The sequence below is a fragment of the Prunus persica genome, chromosome G6 (genome assembly GCF_000346465.2).
Source record: "Prunus persica cultivar Lovell chromosome G6, Prunus_persica_NCBIv2, whole genome shotgun sequence".
NCBI classification, from domain to species: domain Eukaryota; kingdom Viridiplantae; phylum Streptophyta; class Magnoliopsida; order Rosales; family Rosaceae; genus Prunus; species Prunus persica.
In genome coordinates, this window is record NC_034014.1 from 23943904 (window position 1) to 23959996 (window position 16093).

The window sequence follows — 16093 nt, forward strand, 5'->3', positions numbered from 1 at the left end:
TAGAGTGAATGATGTTGCGCCACTCCCGATGGAGGGCATTTTTTACACCACTAGTAAGCGGCATTTTTTTTATGCTATAAAAAAGCTTGCCAAATGGGTTCCGCTGCGGACACCAGTGAGATTGAGAGACTCTTCCAGAAGGATGGTGAGTTGCTTCTCCATAATCTCATCAGTAAACCACTCAGGGTCTTCCATAGAGGCAAGACCAAACAGGAGAGAGAGAGAGAGAGAGAGAGAGAGAGAGAGAGAGAGAGAGGACAAAGAAACGGGAGAGGGGAAGAGAGAGCTAAACTAAGAGAAAGGAGTAGGTCAAGGGAAAACCACAGAGAGGGGGAGGTCAGGGTTTCTTTGGGTTGTAAGAGTGTTTAGGGAGAGGGAGAGAGTTGTGGAGAAAGGGAATGTGAAGTATCTTTGGGGAATGAGAGGTTTCATAGAAAATCATATTTTTACTAATTAAAATGTGCAATAGCCTTGGCCTTAGTAGATGATAAACTTGCTTTTCGTTTTGAAAGACTTTGCCTTCTTTTAATGTAGTCCAGTCACACTAGGGGGAAATGAGATAAATATTTCCTCATTAAATATCCTTATTTCTCATTCTCCCCTTATAAATACCCTTCACCTATATCAGGACAAAGGTAATAAAGATTCTCACCTTACAAACCATTCATCCATTTCTCCATCTCTAAATTACTTCTAACTTAGCCATCAGAGGGGGTTCAACTGTGGTAAACCCCAGTTTTCTCATATTCTGATAACTGTTCGAAGTGCGCAGGTAATCTCAGGATGTACCTCTACCACGAGATTGAGTATAAACCATAACATTAAACCAGGTTCAAACCATTTACTCTACGAGAAGGACGACCGGTTTACAGCAGCCATTGGTATGACTGTTACGAAGCTTTCCCCCACTGGCATAAGGGAAAGGAGGAGAGACCTCTGCAAGACTTAAGGAAACTTTCTAATATCAATGTTATAATACCACGATCCATTTGCGTAAGCTAGAGAGCTAGACAAAGAAATTCAGCTCAAAATTCAAAGTTTCACAAATGCAGACCAAGTTAAATCATATGTTTTGTTTGGAACTGAGAAATTTCATAGCAGAATTAGGTGATGAATTTTACCTAGGAAATGAAAGCTTGGCTTGCTGTCCTAGAAAATAAGCCCATGAGTTGTTGCGTGAGAGAGAAGAGAGAGAATAGAGAATTTAATGGTCATGTACTGTACTGTACTTACAATACAATAATCACTAGAGAGAAAGAAGAGAGACTTTGAAACAATGGAGAAGAGAGAGAAGGGACAGAGGTGCCACCCACTTATGACCCTCACAACTCTCACTCTCACTCTAAGTCTCAGTCAGTCTTCAGACCCAAAAAAAAAAAAAAAAGAGTCTCAGCCAATCAGAGTAGGACAATAATATCATTTTAAAAACAAATCAAAAGTCCAATAAAAGAATGACACATGTAAGAAGTAAGAAATCAGAAAATAATAACATTAGAAAGGAATCAAAAGCAAAAGGGTCGAGAGCGAGCAAGGCACAAGTCAAGCATTACACAGAGAGTCACACAGGTTCACATTTAAGACTATTTCCATCTCTCTCTCTCTTCAACTTGCAAAGAGGATGAGACCCATCAATCTCAATCCTTCAAGTGCGGGTATGTATTGTTTTTGTAAGAATTAGCAAGAAAAATAGCACTCATTTATACTTGATTTTGTTTGTTTGGTATATTTTCTTCGTATCTCTCTTTAACCATAGTAGAATCAGCAAATTCATACCCATTAATTGATCATGAGAAGAAGGCTAAGGCTCAGACTGAGGACAAAAAGAAGAAGAATTTGACTAGAGCACAAGTGAAGAAACAACTCAAGCTTACTGATGAGGTGATCAATTGCTTCATAAGTTCAAAGATTCTCCCCACTTACCATTGAATGCAATCCCACCAAAAGGCACACTACTACTTTTTTAAGGAATGCACTAAATACAACATGAGGTTTCACAATAACTTTGACTACAAAGCTCATTTGAAGATGAAGATGCATTCAAGGATGTGCTCCGTATCCAACATGAAGCTACATAACAGACAACCAAATCCTTGAATTACAAGCTGAACAAAGAATCAATATATATATATTTTTGGAAATTGGCATTACAGGAATTGTTGTACCTTAGAATGGAGCAGGTGAGAAGAAGAATGGGAAGAAGAAAGGGAATAAAAAATGACTTAAAATCAAGTGAAGAAAGATAAAATGAGTTATTTTGTGGGCTGCTACGCAAGTTGTATGACATTTTACAACATCAAGGGGACAAACACATGAAGCTGATGGTTTGTTACAGTGATTGTTCCATGAGATTCAACTCAAATGTTGATTATATGGACCATTTGAGTGAGATATATATTTGTTCATTTTTGTAATGTGTTTGGCTTGGCTACATATATCAATATGCATCTTTTTGTCATATTATTTGGTTAAATTTTTTTGTAAGGCTGTCCACTCAAACTGATGCTTAAGGAGTGAGAAATTGTGCAAGAAGATGTAGAGGAAGATGAAGATGCATTCAATGATGTGCTCCATATCCAACATGAAGCTATATAACAAACAACCAAATCCTTGAATTACAAACTGAACAAAGAATCAATATATATTTTTTGTTTTGAAATTGGCATTACATGAATTGTTGTACCTTAGAATGGAGCATGTGAGAAGAAGAATGGGAAGATGAAAGGGAATAAAAAAATGACTTAAAATCAAGTGAAGAAATATAAAATGAGTTATTTTATGGGCTGCTACGCATATTGTAGGACATTTTACAACATCAAGGGGACAAACACATGAAGCTGAGAGTTTGTTGCAGTGATTGTTCCATAAGGTTCAACTCAAATGTTGATTACATGGACCATTTGAATGGAGTATATATTTGTTTCATTTTTGTAATGTGTTTGGCTTGGCTACATATATCTAGATGCCTCTTTTTGTCATATCATTTTGTTTTATTTTTTTGTAGGGCTGTCCATTCAAACTGATGCTCAAGGAGTGAGAAATTGTGCAAGAAGATGAAAAGGAAGATGAAGATGCATTCAAGAATGTGCTCCATATCCAGCCTGAAGCTACATGATAGACAACTAAATCCTTGAATTACAAGCTGAACAAAGAATCTTTTTTTTTTTTTTTGGTTTTTGTTTTTTGAAATTGGCATTATAGGAATTGTTGTGCCTCAGAAATGGAGCAGGTGAGAAGAAGAATGGGAATAAAAAATGACTTAAAATCGAGTGAAGAAAGATAAAATGTGTTATTTTGTGGGCTGCTACGCATGTTATAGGACATTTTACAATATCAGGGGGACAAGCACATGAAGCTGAGGGTTTGTTGCAGTGATTGTTCCATGAGGTTCAACTCAAATGTTGATTACATGGACCATTTGAATGGGGTATATGTTTGTTTCATTTTTGTAATGTGTTTAGCTTGGCTATATATATATATCTAGATGCATCATTTTGTTTAATTTTTTGTAGGGCTATCCACTCAAACTGATGCTCAAAGAGTGAGAAATTATGCAAGAAGATGAAGAGGATGATAAAGATGAGGATTATGAGCAAGATGAGGATCATGAGGAAGATGAAGAGGTTGTTTGAATTAATATTAGTTTGTTGTTATATAAGCTTAATGTTTAAATAATGTACATATTCTCACATACTGCTTGTTGTAAGTGAAAAATGAGGCATCAATGTTGCTGCTAAAAAATGAGGGAGCGATGTTACTGCTACCAATAAGGTAGCGATGTTATTGTTCAAAATGAGGGGTTGTCACTCCCCTTCATATCCGGCGATATATGAGAGTCAAGATTTGGAGGAAGCAACACCAAAATAAAGTTGTGTTGATGTTAAGTGGATGTTACTTGATTTGAATGATTAATTTGTAATTATATCCATGTGTATACTAATTGATTGGTTAATGCTTCTATGATGTATATACATGTGTAGGATATCGATGAAATAAAAGTACATTCATATTAAATATATCATATATCTCTGCTTTTTGATCGTATAGTTGTTTAGCTTCCTAGTTATTTCAACGGCCTATACGTAGTTGAGACCAAAAACAAGCTTTCATATTTTTTTCCTCTCTCTCTCTCTCTCTCTCTCTCTCTCTCTCTCTCTCTCTCTCTCTCTCTCTCTCTCTCATATTCAAGACAAAATGAGATCTCTACCAAATTTGTCTCCCAATGTTGGTAAGTAAAGATGAATATTTCATATAGATTTCACTAATTTTTTTTGTTGATTTCTTTTTCTCTGTTTAATATTATTAATTAATTATTAAAGGAATTGTTGTGCCTTAGAATAGAGCGGATTAGAAAAAGAATGGGAAGAAGAAAGGGAATAAAAAATGACTTAAATCAAGTGAAGAAAGATAAAATGAGGTATTTTGTGGGTTACTACGTATGTTGTAGGACATTTTACAACATCAGGGGGACAAACACATGAAGCTGAGGGTTTGTTGCAGTGATTGTTCCATGAGGTTCATCTCAAACGCTGATTACATGGACCATTTGAACGAGGTATATATTTGTTTCATTTTTGTAATGTGTTTGGCTTGGCTATATATATCTAGGTGCATCTTTTTGTCATATCATTTGGTTTAATTGTTTTTTAGGGCTATACACTCAAACTGATACGCAAGGAGTGAGCAATTGTATAAAAATATGAAAAGGAAGATGAAAATGAGGATCATGAGGAAGATGAAGAGGTTGTTTGAATTAAGGAGCGAGCAATTATGCAAGAAGATGAAGATGATGATCATGAGGAAGATGAAGAGGTTGTTTGAATTAATATTAGTTTGTTGCTATATAGGTTTAAGGTTAAATAATGTACATATTCCCACATAATGCTTGTTGCAGCTGAAAAATGAGGCAGCGATGTTGTTGCTAAAAAATGAAACAACGATGTTGCTATTGAAAAATGAGCGAGAGATGTTGCTGCTAACAATAAGGTAGCGATGTTGTTGTTCAAAATGAGGGGTTATCACTCCTCCTTATATCTGGTGATATATGAGAGTCGAGATTTGGTGGAAGCAACACCAAAATAAAGTTGTGTTGATGTTCATTAGATGTTGCTTGATTTGAATGATTAATTTGCCATTATATCTATGTGTATACTAATTGATTGGCTAATGCTTCTATGATATATATATATATATATATATATATATATACCCATTTTTGGTGCAAGGATGTCCTCCCAAAGTAAATCTCAAGGAGAGGACGGGAAGAGGGATGAGCAGAGTAGTAAACCCAAGCTCAAGTTAAAGGTCCTTTTATCCTAAGGGATATAGTACATGCTTCTGCTATATATTTATGTACGTACTTTGGGATTTGTTTGATTTTTTAATGGGCTGACTATATATCATTATATCATAAGTAAAGTTTTGTACTTTTATTTTCTCTCTCATCTTTCATCCCTTTTCAAGTTAGGGGGAAGAACTAAGAGCTCTGAAATATAAGAGGGTGACATATGAATTCAACAAAAGAAGCTAGGTTAGGCTAGCTAATTAAGTACCATGCATATGTCTATAAAAAGCTGAATTCAACCAAAGATGCTAATTTAGGCTAGCTGGTTAAATACTATGCATATGACTATAAAAGCTAAATTCAACAAAATGAGCTTGGTTAGGCTAGCTATCCCCTAACCTTCAACATTGGCTTTCTTCCTACGAATCACAGTTTGACACATATGCAAAAATAATTCATAAAAAACACACAAATTTTTTGTGTGTACATATATCACACTGCTATTGATAAGAATGGATGAGCTCCTACTTACATGATAATGAGGCAACTATTTTTCAAAAATAAATGTGATAAAACAAATTAACCGATTGAATTAAATTTGATTATTTGAGAAAATATGTGAATCGATGCAAACTCGTGCTTTCTTAAATTTAGATGTCCAATTCGAGTCGTGTATGGAGTAATTAAAAACTTTAATAATTTAGATATCATAAATCAAGTATTTTGGTTTTGAGTTTGGAGAATAAGTTTTAAATTTTCTTTTGTAATAGGCCAATAAGAAAGGAGGCCAAAATTGAATGGGCCCATTTAAATTTATAGGGAAAAAGACTTTTTTGCCGCTTTTAGGTTAAGAATGCACCACCATAACATGTACTACCGCCGCAGTCCAAACTCCCATTGACCGTTGCCCAGACCCCCACCGGCCACCCCCTTTACTTAAATTAATAATTAAAAATTTAGACAAAACACCATGCCATTTGTAGGATTCCAACCCACAACTTCCATTATGCACAAATTGTCACTTGACTAACAAAGCTAGGCCACAATTTTTGCCTATCTTGGATTTTAAATTTTTTTTTTATAGTTTAACTTTTATTGAGTGGCACATAGCATTTTTAATTAAATATTTTTTTATTTATTAAAGTACAAAATTAAACTATACTATATCTACTAGTATTTCACCTTATTCTTTTGTATTGTTATTTCTTTTCTTTCTTTTTTTTCTTCTTTCTCAATTTTCTTAGCAATTAATTTCATATCATAACTAACAGTCCTGATCTCTTGGACCACAGGAGTCTAAGAGATTGTGGTCATCCACCGTTGGATATTAATCCAATGGTTCAAAAAAGTTTCTTAAAAGGAGTGCAAGAGTGAGTGAATCGTTGAATTTACATCCAACGGTAAGTGACCACAAATCTCTTGGACCCCTGTAGTCCAAGAGATCAAGACTGTCATAACTAATGTATTAATTGATTATTTTGTTGTAAAAAACATATTTAAAAAAGTTAGCGTTTAACTTATAATTCATAAAAATACATATTGTGTTGCAAATTCTATTATATAAACATAAAAACACCAATATAATAGTAACATAAAAATACAAATTATTTTGTAGTTTCTATCTATAAAACTAAATATACCAAAATAAGAGTAACATAAAAATAGAACCTTGGGGACTGGCAACCTGCGATGGTGATGGCGGTGGGCAATTGGCAGTTGGCCGCAGCCGGAGTTGGGTCGTTGGACATGTGGCGTTGTGTGATTTGCTTGAAATAAATTTGTTAAAATATTAGAGTGTCGATGTTTGTAATTTTAAAGTTTTTTAATTACATTATTGTAAAATTGGATACTATATTATAGTCATTGATCTTATCTAAATTAGGTAAAATTAAATTATCATCTACCACAATAGTAAACTTCCTATTAATTTTCCAAGCTCCCTAATTTTAAACCCAATAAAATTTTCCAATTTTACCCTTCTTAATCTTTTAAATTCCCCACATTATCTTTCTCTTTCTCCCTTATAAAATTCCCTTCAAAATATGATAAATAACAAAAATTAATTAAACGTTAAACCAAAAAAAATAAGAAAAGAAAGTCTTTTTCCTTCTAGTGGGCACTTAAACCAGCGAACTGAAAATTCAAGCCAAACCTCACCGAATCAAACCGGAAAAAAATCGAGTTGACTAAAAAGTCAAAATTTGAACCGAACAAGTTTTTGATCCGATTCCATGTCTTCAAAAACTGGACCGGACCCAACCAAACCGGTCAAATTAAAAAATATATAATTTTAATATATATATATATATTTAATGCTAAAATTTTAATTTCACAACAAAAAAACTAATATTTTTCCAAGTTCAATTTCAAAATATCTCTCTTTTCTAACTTTAATATTTATTTTTATATGAAATTGAATAATTTGTTAATTTTCAAGTAATAATAATAATATTTCAGTTGAGAATTGTATGAAAAATTAATTTTTATAATCATGTTCAAAACCGAACTGAATCAAAATTGGATCGAAATTAGTTCAATTCGAACCGGATAGTTTTTGAAATTTTTATTATTAAAATTGAACCGAATCAAATCGGATGAATAATAATGAATCGGTTCTAATTTGGAACAAAAACCGATTCAATCCGAATCATGCCCACCCCTAGTTAAGGGGCTGGGCCGCGTATAAAACCCCCTCCTAGTTTTTTTATATTTCCCTTGGCTTGTTTTACAAGTACCTGGGTTGAGTTTATCGGCGGAGTTCTCGTTTGTAATTGAAGTATCTATTTCGTTCCGGACAATTACTTTTCGAAAAGACAATAAACCCTAGCTTGGCTGACGGAGCAGTTTCTTCGACCTCGAAAGATCTACAGATATGGTGAGTATTAATATCTCACTCTTTCTCATATATTTTTCTTTAGATGTATCAATCTCTTTCTCATTCGTTGTTGTATTTAGAGGGTTCTGATTATGTGGGAGATTCTGACATAGGGTTTTGCATCTGATTTGGGTGGAGATTAGGGCATATTTAGCTAAACCCATCTTCGATTTCCGATAAATTGCCATGGGAGCTGAAATTTTTTGAAGCTTTTGATATAATAATAATAAAAAAGAAGTCAGTTTTTGGATTATATGTTTATTACTGCGGTGGGATTTAATTAAACTCCAGTTATTTGTGCCCAATGAACCAAGGAGTTTAAGAATTTTAGTTTTAATGGGCTACAGGTACTGATCATGGAACACTTTCTATCTTTTTAAGTTTGATTAATTAGAACTGAGGTATTGTACCATCCATGTTTGAGTTCGAAATTTCTGCTTTTTGTTATGTTAAATTTATAACTGTTTGATAAATTCTCAAGAAAGAGTTAACTGCACATAGTTGCGAGTTAATTTTTTTGCTTGCACAATATTGTGGACACAACCAGTGAAGCTTATGTATAAAATTTGCAACAGGTCACACCTTTGATCGGAGGAATCGCTGTAGCTGCCGCAGCTTATGCTGGTAGATATAGCATTCAGGCTTGGCAAGCATTCAAAGCAAGACCACCTACAGCTAGGCTGCGTAAATTTTACGAAGGTGGTTTTCAATCTACCATGACACGAAGGGAAGCAGCTCTCATACTTGGAGTGAGGTACCGCCTGGCTTTTTTTTGAAATATATATATATATGTATATGCTCTCGTTGCTAGTATTTTCACAAATATGGCCTGTTATTGGGGTTAGGGCTATCTTATCTTTCAAAATGTGCCCTTGGTAGGTTTGAGCCTAGGCAAAATTGATTGTTAAAGGGATGAACATGATACTTTCACCCTTCTGTGCAAGCCTGTCTGTTATTTAGAATCGAGAATTTTGTTAATTTCTTCTCTGCAAATATGTGCCCTTATTCTTCAACGGTCTTTTAACAATAGGGTTTGTTTTAAATTTAAACTGACTATGTCATTGCTTGACCTTTGAGGCGCTGCTCAGTGACATCCAATAGATTTTAGGCTCACCTTGTGCTCAAATAGAATTTTGGAATGATTGTTGGTGCTTACACAAAGTCGATTGTCTGTGGTCGAGTTCTCTGTGACTCCTGAACAAACTCAACCTTAGTACTTTAGGCCTCGTACATGCTTCCCTGGTTCTTGACAAGAATTTTCTTAATTGGAGTAATTAAAAGACAGGAAATTACAAATTTTCAAAATTAAAAGAGTTAAATGGCATGTTTCTGACTTCCCCTTAGAGGGCTTTCTCTATAGTACTAGTAGATTTCCCAGTAGCTTAAACCATATTACATTGAGCTCAGCTTGTTAAATGAATGAGCCAAAGTGTTGATCTTAATAAGCTCATTCTTTTATCGAAAAATCGTACTTGAATATCTTTACAATTACATGAACTCAATCCATGCACAGTCAGCCCTGCTCAATTATAGCAAGTCTCAAGCAGGAAGTCTGAGACAAAATGCAAGCTGTAGGGTGCTGTTTCATCGTCTTATTGCATTTATCCTCTATGCATGATGTATTTAGTTGTATATATTTTTATATTTGCTTTCTCAGGGAAAGTACCCCCACAGACAAGGTCAGGGAAGCGCATAGGAGGGTGATGGTTGCTAATCATCCAGATGCAGGGGGTAGCCATTACCTTGCATCTAAAATTAATGAAGCTAAAGATATTCTGCTTGGAAGATCCAAGGGCATGGGCTCTGCATTTTGATGGTGTTGACTTGTCTGAATGCTCCAAAGCCATTGTTTGTTAAGGTTTCACATAGAGAGTTTCAGATGTGTCATCTCCGTTTCGGATCAATTATTTTCATTGTATATCAACAGGCGGTTTCAGTAGCCATAAACTTACACATTGAGGATTCTGTAGTTGGACCCTCTTTGAAAGTCTAGTACCTTTAATTTCATGAACTGCTTAGCGTCACGCCGAAGCTTGTGGGAAATATTGAGAGGTTGTCAATTATTTTAAAGTACGTGAACACATCTTCAAACCTAGATGTGATTAACAAACCCTTTCCTTGCGACTGTAACTAACAGACGATCATGTAATGGAATAGCCAAAAGACTCCATTTGGCTCGAGTCATTTTAGCGATTTCGGCACTACCAGTTTAGTAGTTTATAATTTCTATATAAACTCGCAATGAAAGTGCCATAAGCAAAATTGAGAGTATTAAGCTGAAAGCTGCATTGCATTTAGAGTTCTATAATTTGTATAAAAGCACTACTTTCAACAGTCAAAATCTGCATTGCATCCAAATGAAAGCTGAAAGCTTTGCTTTTTATTTTTGTCAAAGAAATGAAATACGACATTCATGGAATATGTCTAGCGAACACCACTGAATTTGAAACTTGGTATTGTTTTTACTTTTCGTGGCCTTCAAGTTTAACAGTTAGCTGATCCGGAAGATCATACTAGTTATCAACCCAAAAAAAGGAAAACAAGTCCCAACGGTAGAATCAAATTTGATTTGATATTTGCTGTTGGCTACAACATGGGTCACTCGTGAATGATGGCGGGTGAGAAAAACCGTGCCACCCTAGAAGAGAGAAAAAAACCATACACATTTGTCGCACTGTTGCTTCTCATCATCTTATCGTCCAAAGCGAAAATCCTCCAAAATTTTCCGAACTCTATTTCATGCTCCGCCTCCAAAACTATTCGAGCTCTATTTTGTTCTCCCCTGAGCAGAGGAGTAACCTGCAGTAATTCTATGCTATGTACATCAGAATTCCAAGTCAAAAGAACCAATATATCATAAACGGCCGTGACAGAATCAAGCATTTGTTGATGTCATATCTCTTCTGAATTGCCTTCCGATGGAGTTGTATCTGTAGCGACCTTTTTTTCTACTGGACCTTGAGGGCTTCCAAAAAGAGTAGTAAAAATCTGTCTCTGGCATTCATCACAGAAATACAAGTAGGAGAAGTGGCCTTCATTTGGGAGCTTGTGCACATAAGCTCCAGGTAAAACCCGTGCTATATAGTCGGTCACTGTTGGTGGGACTATCATATCACCCATTCCCTGTGCAACATTTATTAGAAATATATCATTAATATAAAAGCCAAGTCGTGTTAATGAATGCGTTATGAATTAGATTAATTCTATGTCCTTGGTTGGGAATTTCAGCTTTTGCACCAACCTGCCATATGTGTATTTGGCCTAGAAATCCAGTCAGCACGCATTCTGCCTCACTGTACATAGACCTGAATAAACGAAGAAAGCCTCTTTGTTGACACTGTTTCTGCACTTGAAGATCTGCCAAACTAAAACCCCACTCTGAGACTTGTAGCACAGCCTCCTCTATGAAGGGTTTGATACTCCCTTGGCGGATTGACTCCTCCACATCCCTTTGCAGATACTCTTCAATTTTTGGATCTTCAATTAGAATTTCATCCTGCAAATATCAAGATTATGAAAGTTGAGATCTTGTGCACTCAATTCAACTAGACATGCACAAAGTGGTCTGTGAGTACTTGTCTTAAACGATGACAAAAATAAGAAATTACTACTCAACCCAAGGCAGCAAAAGCAGTCTCATCAACACAAACATATCCTGGCGTGTATGATCAAAAGACAAAACTGCATAAAACCTGGGACTGATTCTGGGGAAAAAAAGTGAACAACCGTGCAGACTCTTTGAAGATGAAAACAATGAACTCACCTTCTTCCCCAGTGAAAGAGACAACCACCTATCAATCCTGTCATGTTTTCCTGATAGGAAGCTTCGGCGATAAAACGATGAGAGAAATTTTGGAAATCTACGAGCTAAAAAATACATCACTTTCCTTCTTAGAACCCATGGTTCCCAAATTTTCTTCCTCTCTTCCTTAGTCATGCCTGGCTCATAGGGATTGATTATTGGGGCCACCATGGCTGCACCTGCAAGTTCACTCAAGATTCTTAACAAAACAATTAATCCCTAAAGAATTCTTTAGAATAGGAGGTGAGAGGAAAAGGGTCAGCATAAAATAAGACGGGCTGTTAATTAAGATTATGATGAGCATGTAAAGGACCCACACAGTAGTTAAACCAATATTATAAATTTGGAGAAAATAATTTATATACCTGCAACTCTGTCAGGAATGTATCTGAGAGAAGCCCAAGCATGCATTGCTCCACTTGAGTGGCCCAGCACCCAGAACTTGTCATCAAAACCAATACCATTGGCCAAGTACAGCATATCTAATGATGATGAGTTAAGATCCCTGCCTGGATGAGGGTCACTCTCCCCAAAACCAGGAAGATCATATGTGACCAAGCGGATACCAAACTCTTCAAGCAATGATATCTTAATTCCCGGAATACCTTTTGATGAAAAAGAAGACATGGAAAAAAATGGGAGTTAAGTTCATAAATTTATATCAAGAGCATATATTACGGTCCCAAGATTATAACCACCTCAAATAATTTGGCATTGCTAGCAATTCATTTACCTGCAAGTCGGGATGAAAGGAAAGAATGTGGAGCAATCAATAAAAATCGAGTGCGCTCAGCTGGGACACCTTGCTCATGATAAGCCAATCGTCTCCCATCTGGAAGCAATACATGACTAGCACTAGGAGGATGTATTTGCACTTTCTTCACTGACCGAACCAAGCTATCGTGTTCGGTACTGAAATTCATAGCTGCACATGTTTAGTAATGTAGACACATCATATCATGCTTGTACCACGAAGGAAGAGAAATGAATAGTGCAGTCAAATTCAAGTTTTGGAGATTCCACTCACAAAATGCTCGCAGTTCATTGAAAAACATTGACCTATCTAGAATGACTTTGCAATTTAAAACACAGCACATCAATCTAACATCAATCTATCCTAGCTATTAATGAAATCATAATTCTAACACATACAAAAAGGCTGGGAACAAGAATATCAAAACCACTCCATAGAGGAATTGAAGTGAAGATCTACAACTTTCCCTATACGAACAATCCTTTATCACACTATTTCACGAACTTATAAAGAAACTTCTTACACATATAGAAGTTTTCCTTTTGGCATAGAAAGAAACCCCAATTTTTGTTGGGACAGTAAATGAAGGTTTTACCTTCACTGGATACTTTGATACATTGCTACTCTTAGTGTGTGATATATCAGTCCTCTCCGTATTAAGATTGCAGAAAATCTGCTAAAAATCCTATTTATCAGTAACAATTTCACAGATCAAAGAGCTTTATCACACAATTTCGCGAACTTCTAAAGAAATCATTACTTTATCAGTAACAATTTATTGAACAACAAAAGCATAAACCTTTATAAAATTATCACACACCACTTGCACAACTGCATAACCAACTAGCTTTGAACATTCAAAAGTCATCAAACACAAACCAATATGAAGCAGAAGCAATATACCTGTAAGTGCAAGAATAGAAACGAAAAAGATAACCGGCCAAGCGTGAGCAGGATCGCGATCCTCTGGTAAAAACTCGTTCAAGTATCTCAATTTCGCCGAGGCTTTGGCGCAGGGCTTCCGAAGCTTTCGCACAATGTACGAGTCCTCAGTCAGAATGTTCTGCTCCACAATGTCCTTACAGCCTCTCCCCAAATCCATAAGTATCTCACCCCAAGCGATCGCGAAGCCCTTAATCTGATCCCTGAAGCTCTCCGATTGCTCCAATTCGCCGGAGCCGAAATCGGATGCTTGTGCGTCAAACGACGCCGTCGGAACTTCGATAGGATCGGCCGCAGCATATCGTATCCCCGAGTCACTCACCAGACTCGCTAGCTCGTCCCGCCATGAGTTCGATCCTCTTACCTCCGACATTTTCACTGAAAACAGAGTCTATTGAGAGCTCAGAGAATCATTGAGAAGTTTCAATGGAGTTGAGCACTATATACATCCAGATATATAATATGAGATAGAGAGAGAGATGCAGAGGTAATGATGTCAAAACTGCAACTTTTCAAGCGTGAAATTCAAGCAAGTTTTGTTTATTCTCATTTTTGTTAAAAAAGAAAAAAAAAAAAGAACCGACCACCATTCAAACCGAATCGAAACCAACACAGAAAAAGTAAAAAAAAAAAAATATATTCAATAAAATAAAAAGAGAAAAGCCAAAAGCACCTCTGCTCAGCTCAGCTGCGTTTATCTTTTACTTTCCAACACTGAAAATGTTGGTTCCTCTGAAACTCTTGATCTGAATCGTATATCTACGGATACATATCATTCAACTTTTCATTGAAATTGACTTATTAACTGATTTTCAGCTCTTCGCCATCACTAGTCCTCTGCAAGCTCTCTTTATACGAAAAAGATCTGTTCAGTGCGTGAAGATGGAAGAGTCGAAGAAGACGAGAGCCGTTGATGAGGACACTTTTAGGTGTGAAGCGGGGACTGACGGTTGCGATGCGTCCACGTCGGCAACTGCCACGCCGTGCTTTTAACGGCTGGCAACCGGTTCGGGTGGTGCGTGTCGTGTGGTTCTGCGCACTGTCCACCTGGAATTGCCGGTGCAGTGTACGTTGCTGGGCCCATGTGACATGGGAATGTTCTGTTTAATCTTTTTTCTCTCTAACTTAAGACTGGGTGCAAGGACTCACTAGTGTAGTGATTTGTAGTATTTATTCTCTTAGATAAGGTTCTAGGTTCGAATCTTAATATCAATGTAGTATGTGTGAGTTTAATATGTTATCGCCCATATCAATAGAAAATACCCTTAAAAAAAAAAACTTAAGGCCTGAATTATATTTTGTCCGATCTCAACCGTTGGCATGTTGTGCTTTTATAGGGACGTGAGTAATATAATTTGCTCTTTAGTAAATGGAACGGTGAGCAGGGAGAGGTTAGATGAGTTAGCTAAGATAATGAATTTACTACGTTTTATTTGATGACGCAGAGACCAGAGACTATAAATACGTGGAGATAGAGAGACTTTTGCTTTTGTTTTCTTCCTCTCAATTTCATAAATTTGCCCTAACCTAAATTTGTTCAGAGTAGTTTAGAATATTTTTTTTAATTAAATGGAAGGGTGAGAGATGACGGGGAGATGGTAGGCTTTTGCTATTTTATGTTTGTCTTTTGCACCTCATGAGGGGTGTTTAGTAAATACGCCTACAGTGACGAGGAATTGTATTGGGACGAGAGCTCGAATGGCAAACTTGTAACAACTCTAGTGTTATCTCCGTCTTAACCAAACGGCGCGTTTTGGCTCTCAGCTGCTCTTAAATTTAGAGTTCACGACGATATTGGGCTGAGCCGAACATACATAGTTCGATTCCTTGTTTTTGGTCAGTTCTGGCTTGAGCCCAAAATCAATTGTTTCTTTTTTCAAAAGCCCAATTATTATTATTATTATTATTCTTTTCACAATACCACTTTTTCAAACAGGCCATCAACTAAAGCCCATTTCGTTTTCCTTGCCCAAATTATGTAAATTCAACTATAACCTGCCTTTCTTTTTTTTTTCAAGTATCTAAGGAAGCTGCAAACAAAACATGAGCCCATGTGCATGATAATGAGCAATGCACCGTGCAATCACTCTACACACCACAATGGCGTTCCTTGCACACTCGTTTCCTAGCACATTCCTTGGCTGCCTTCTCATGTGCCTCCCAACTGTCGTGGACGAACGAAATAGTCACATCTCCAGTGTCAACCCAGAAGCTATTATCCTGCAAACTTGGCAGCATTTCTTTTTACAAATGGTTGATAAGCCATTGATCCCTAATGAATAAGTAATGACGGGCACCATGGAATTGCAAAAGCCATTGTGAAGAAACGTCTTGCTTTGATTATAAGATAAGCGTATATGTCATATGTACTGATTAGATATTAACCCTATAATCTAATTTTGACTCTATCTCTTTTAAGTCCAACGTTGTTTAATTAAT

At 36.3% G+C, this 16093-nt stretch overlaps 2 protein-coding genes across 3 annotated transcripts; one reads left to right on the forward strand and one right to left on the reverse strand.

Moving 5' to 3' along the window:
- LOC18772543 (mitochondrial import inner membrane translocase subunit TIM14-3) lies at positions 7965-10349 on the forward strand. Its single transcript, XM_007207443.2, has 3 exons — positions 7965-8156; positions 8732-8910; positions 9814-10349. Exons 1-3 carry the CDS (start codon positions 8154-8156, stop codon positions 9968-9970), a joined length of 339 nt encoding a protein of 112 aa, XP_007207505.1. The 5' UTR covers positions 7965-8153; the 3' UTR covers positions 9971-10349.
- On the reverse strand, positions 10504-14572 carry LOC18774394. Of its 2 annotated transcripts, none has more exons than XM_007207316.2 (7): positions 14328-14572; positions 13616-14045; positions 12692-12883; positions 12324-12563; positions 11920-12137; positions 11398-11652; positions 10504-11279 (listed from the first exon to the last, which is right to left on the reverse strand). In XM_007207316.2, the coding sequence occupies exons 2-7, from the start codon at positions 14025-14027 to the stop codon at positions 11049-11051; spliced, it is 1548 nt and encodes a 515-aa protein (XP_007207378.1). In that variant the 5' UTR covers positions 14028-14045; positions 14328-14572; the 3' UTR covers positions 10504-11048. The 2 variants fall into 2 exon arrangements, with proteins under 2 accessions (XP_007207378.1, XP_007207377.1); XM_007207315.2 differs by having other exon boundaries at positions 13616-14032; positions 14328-14571.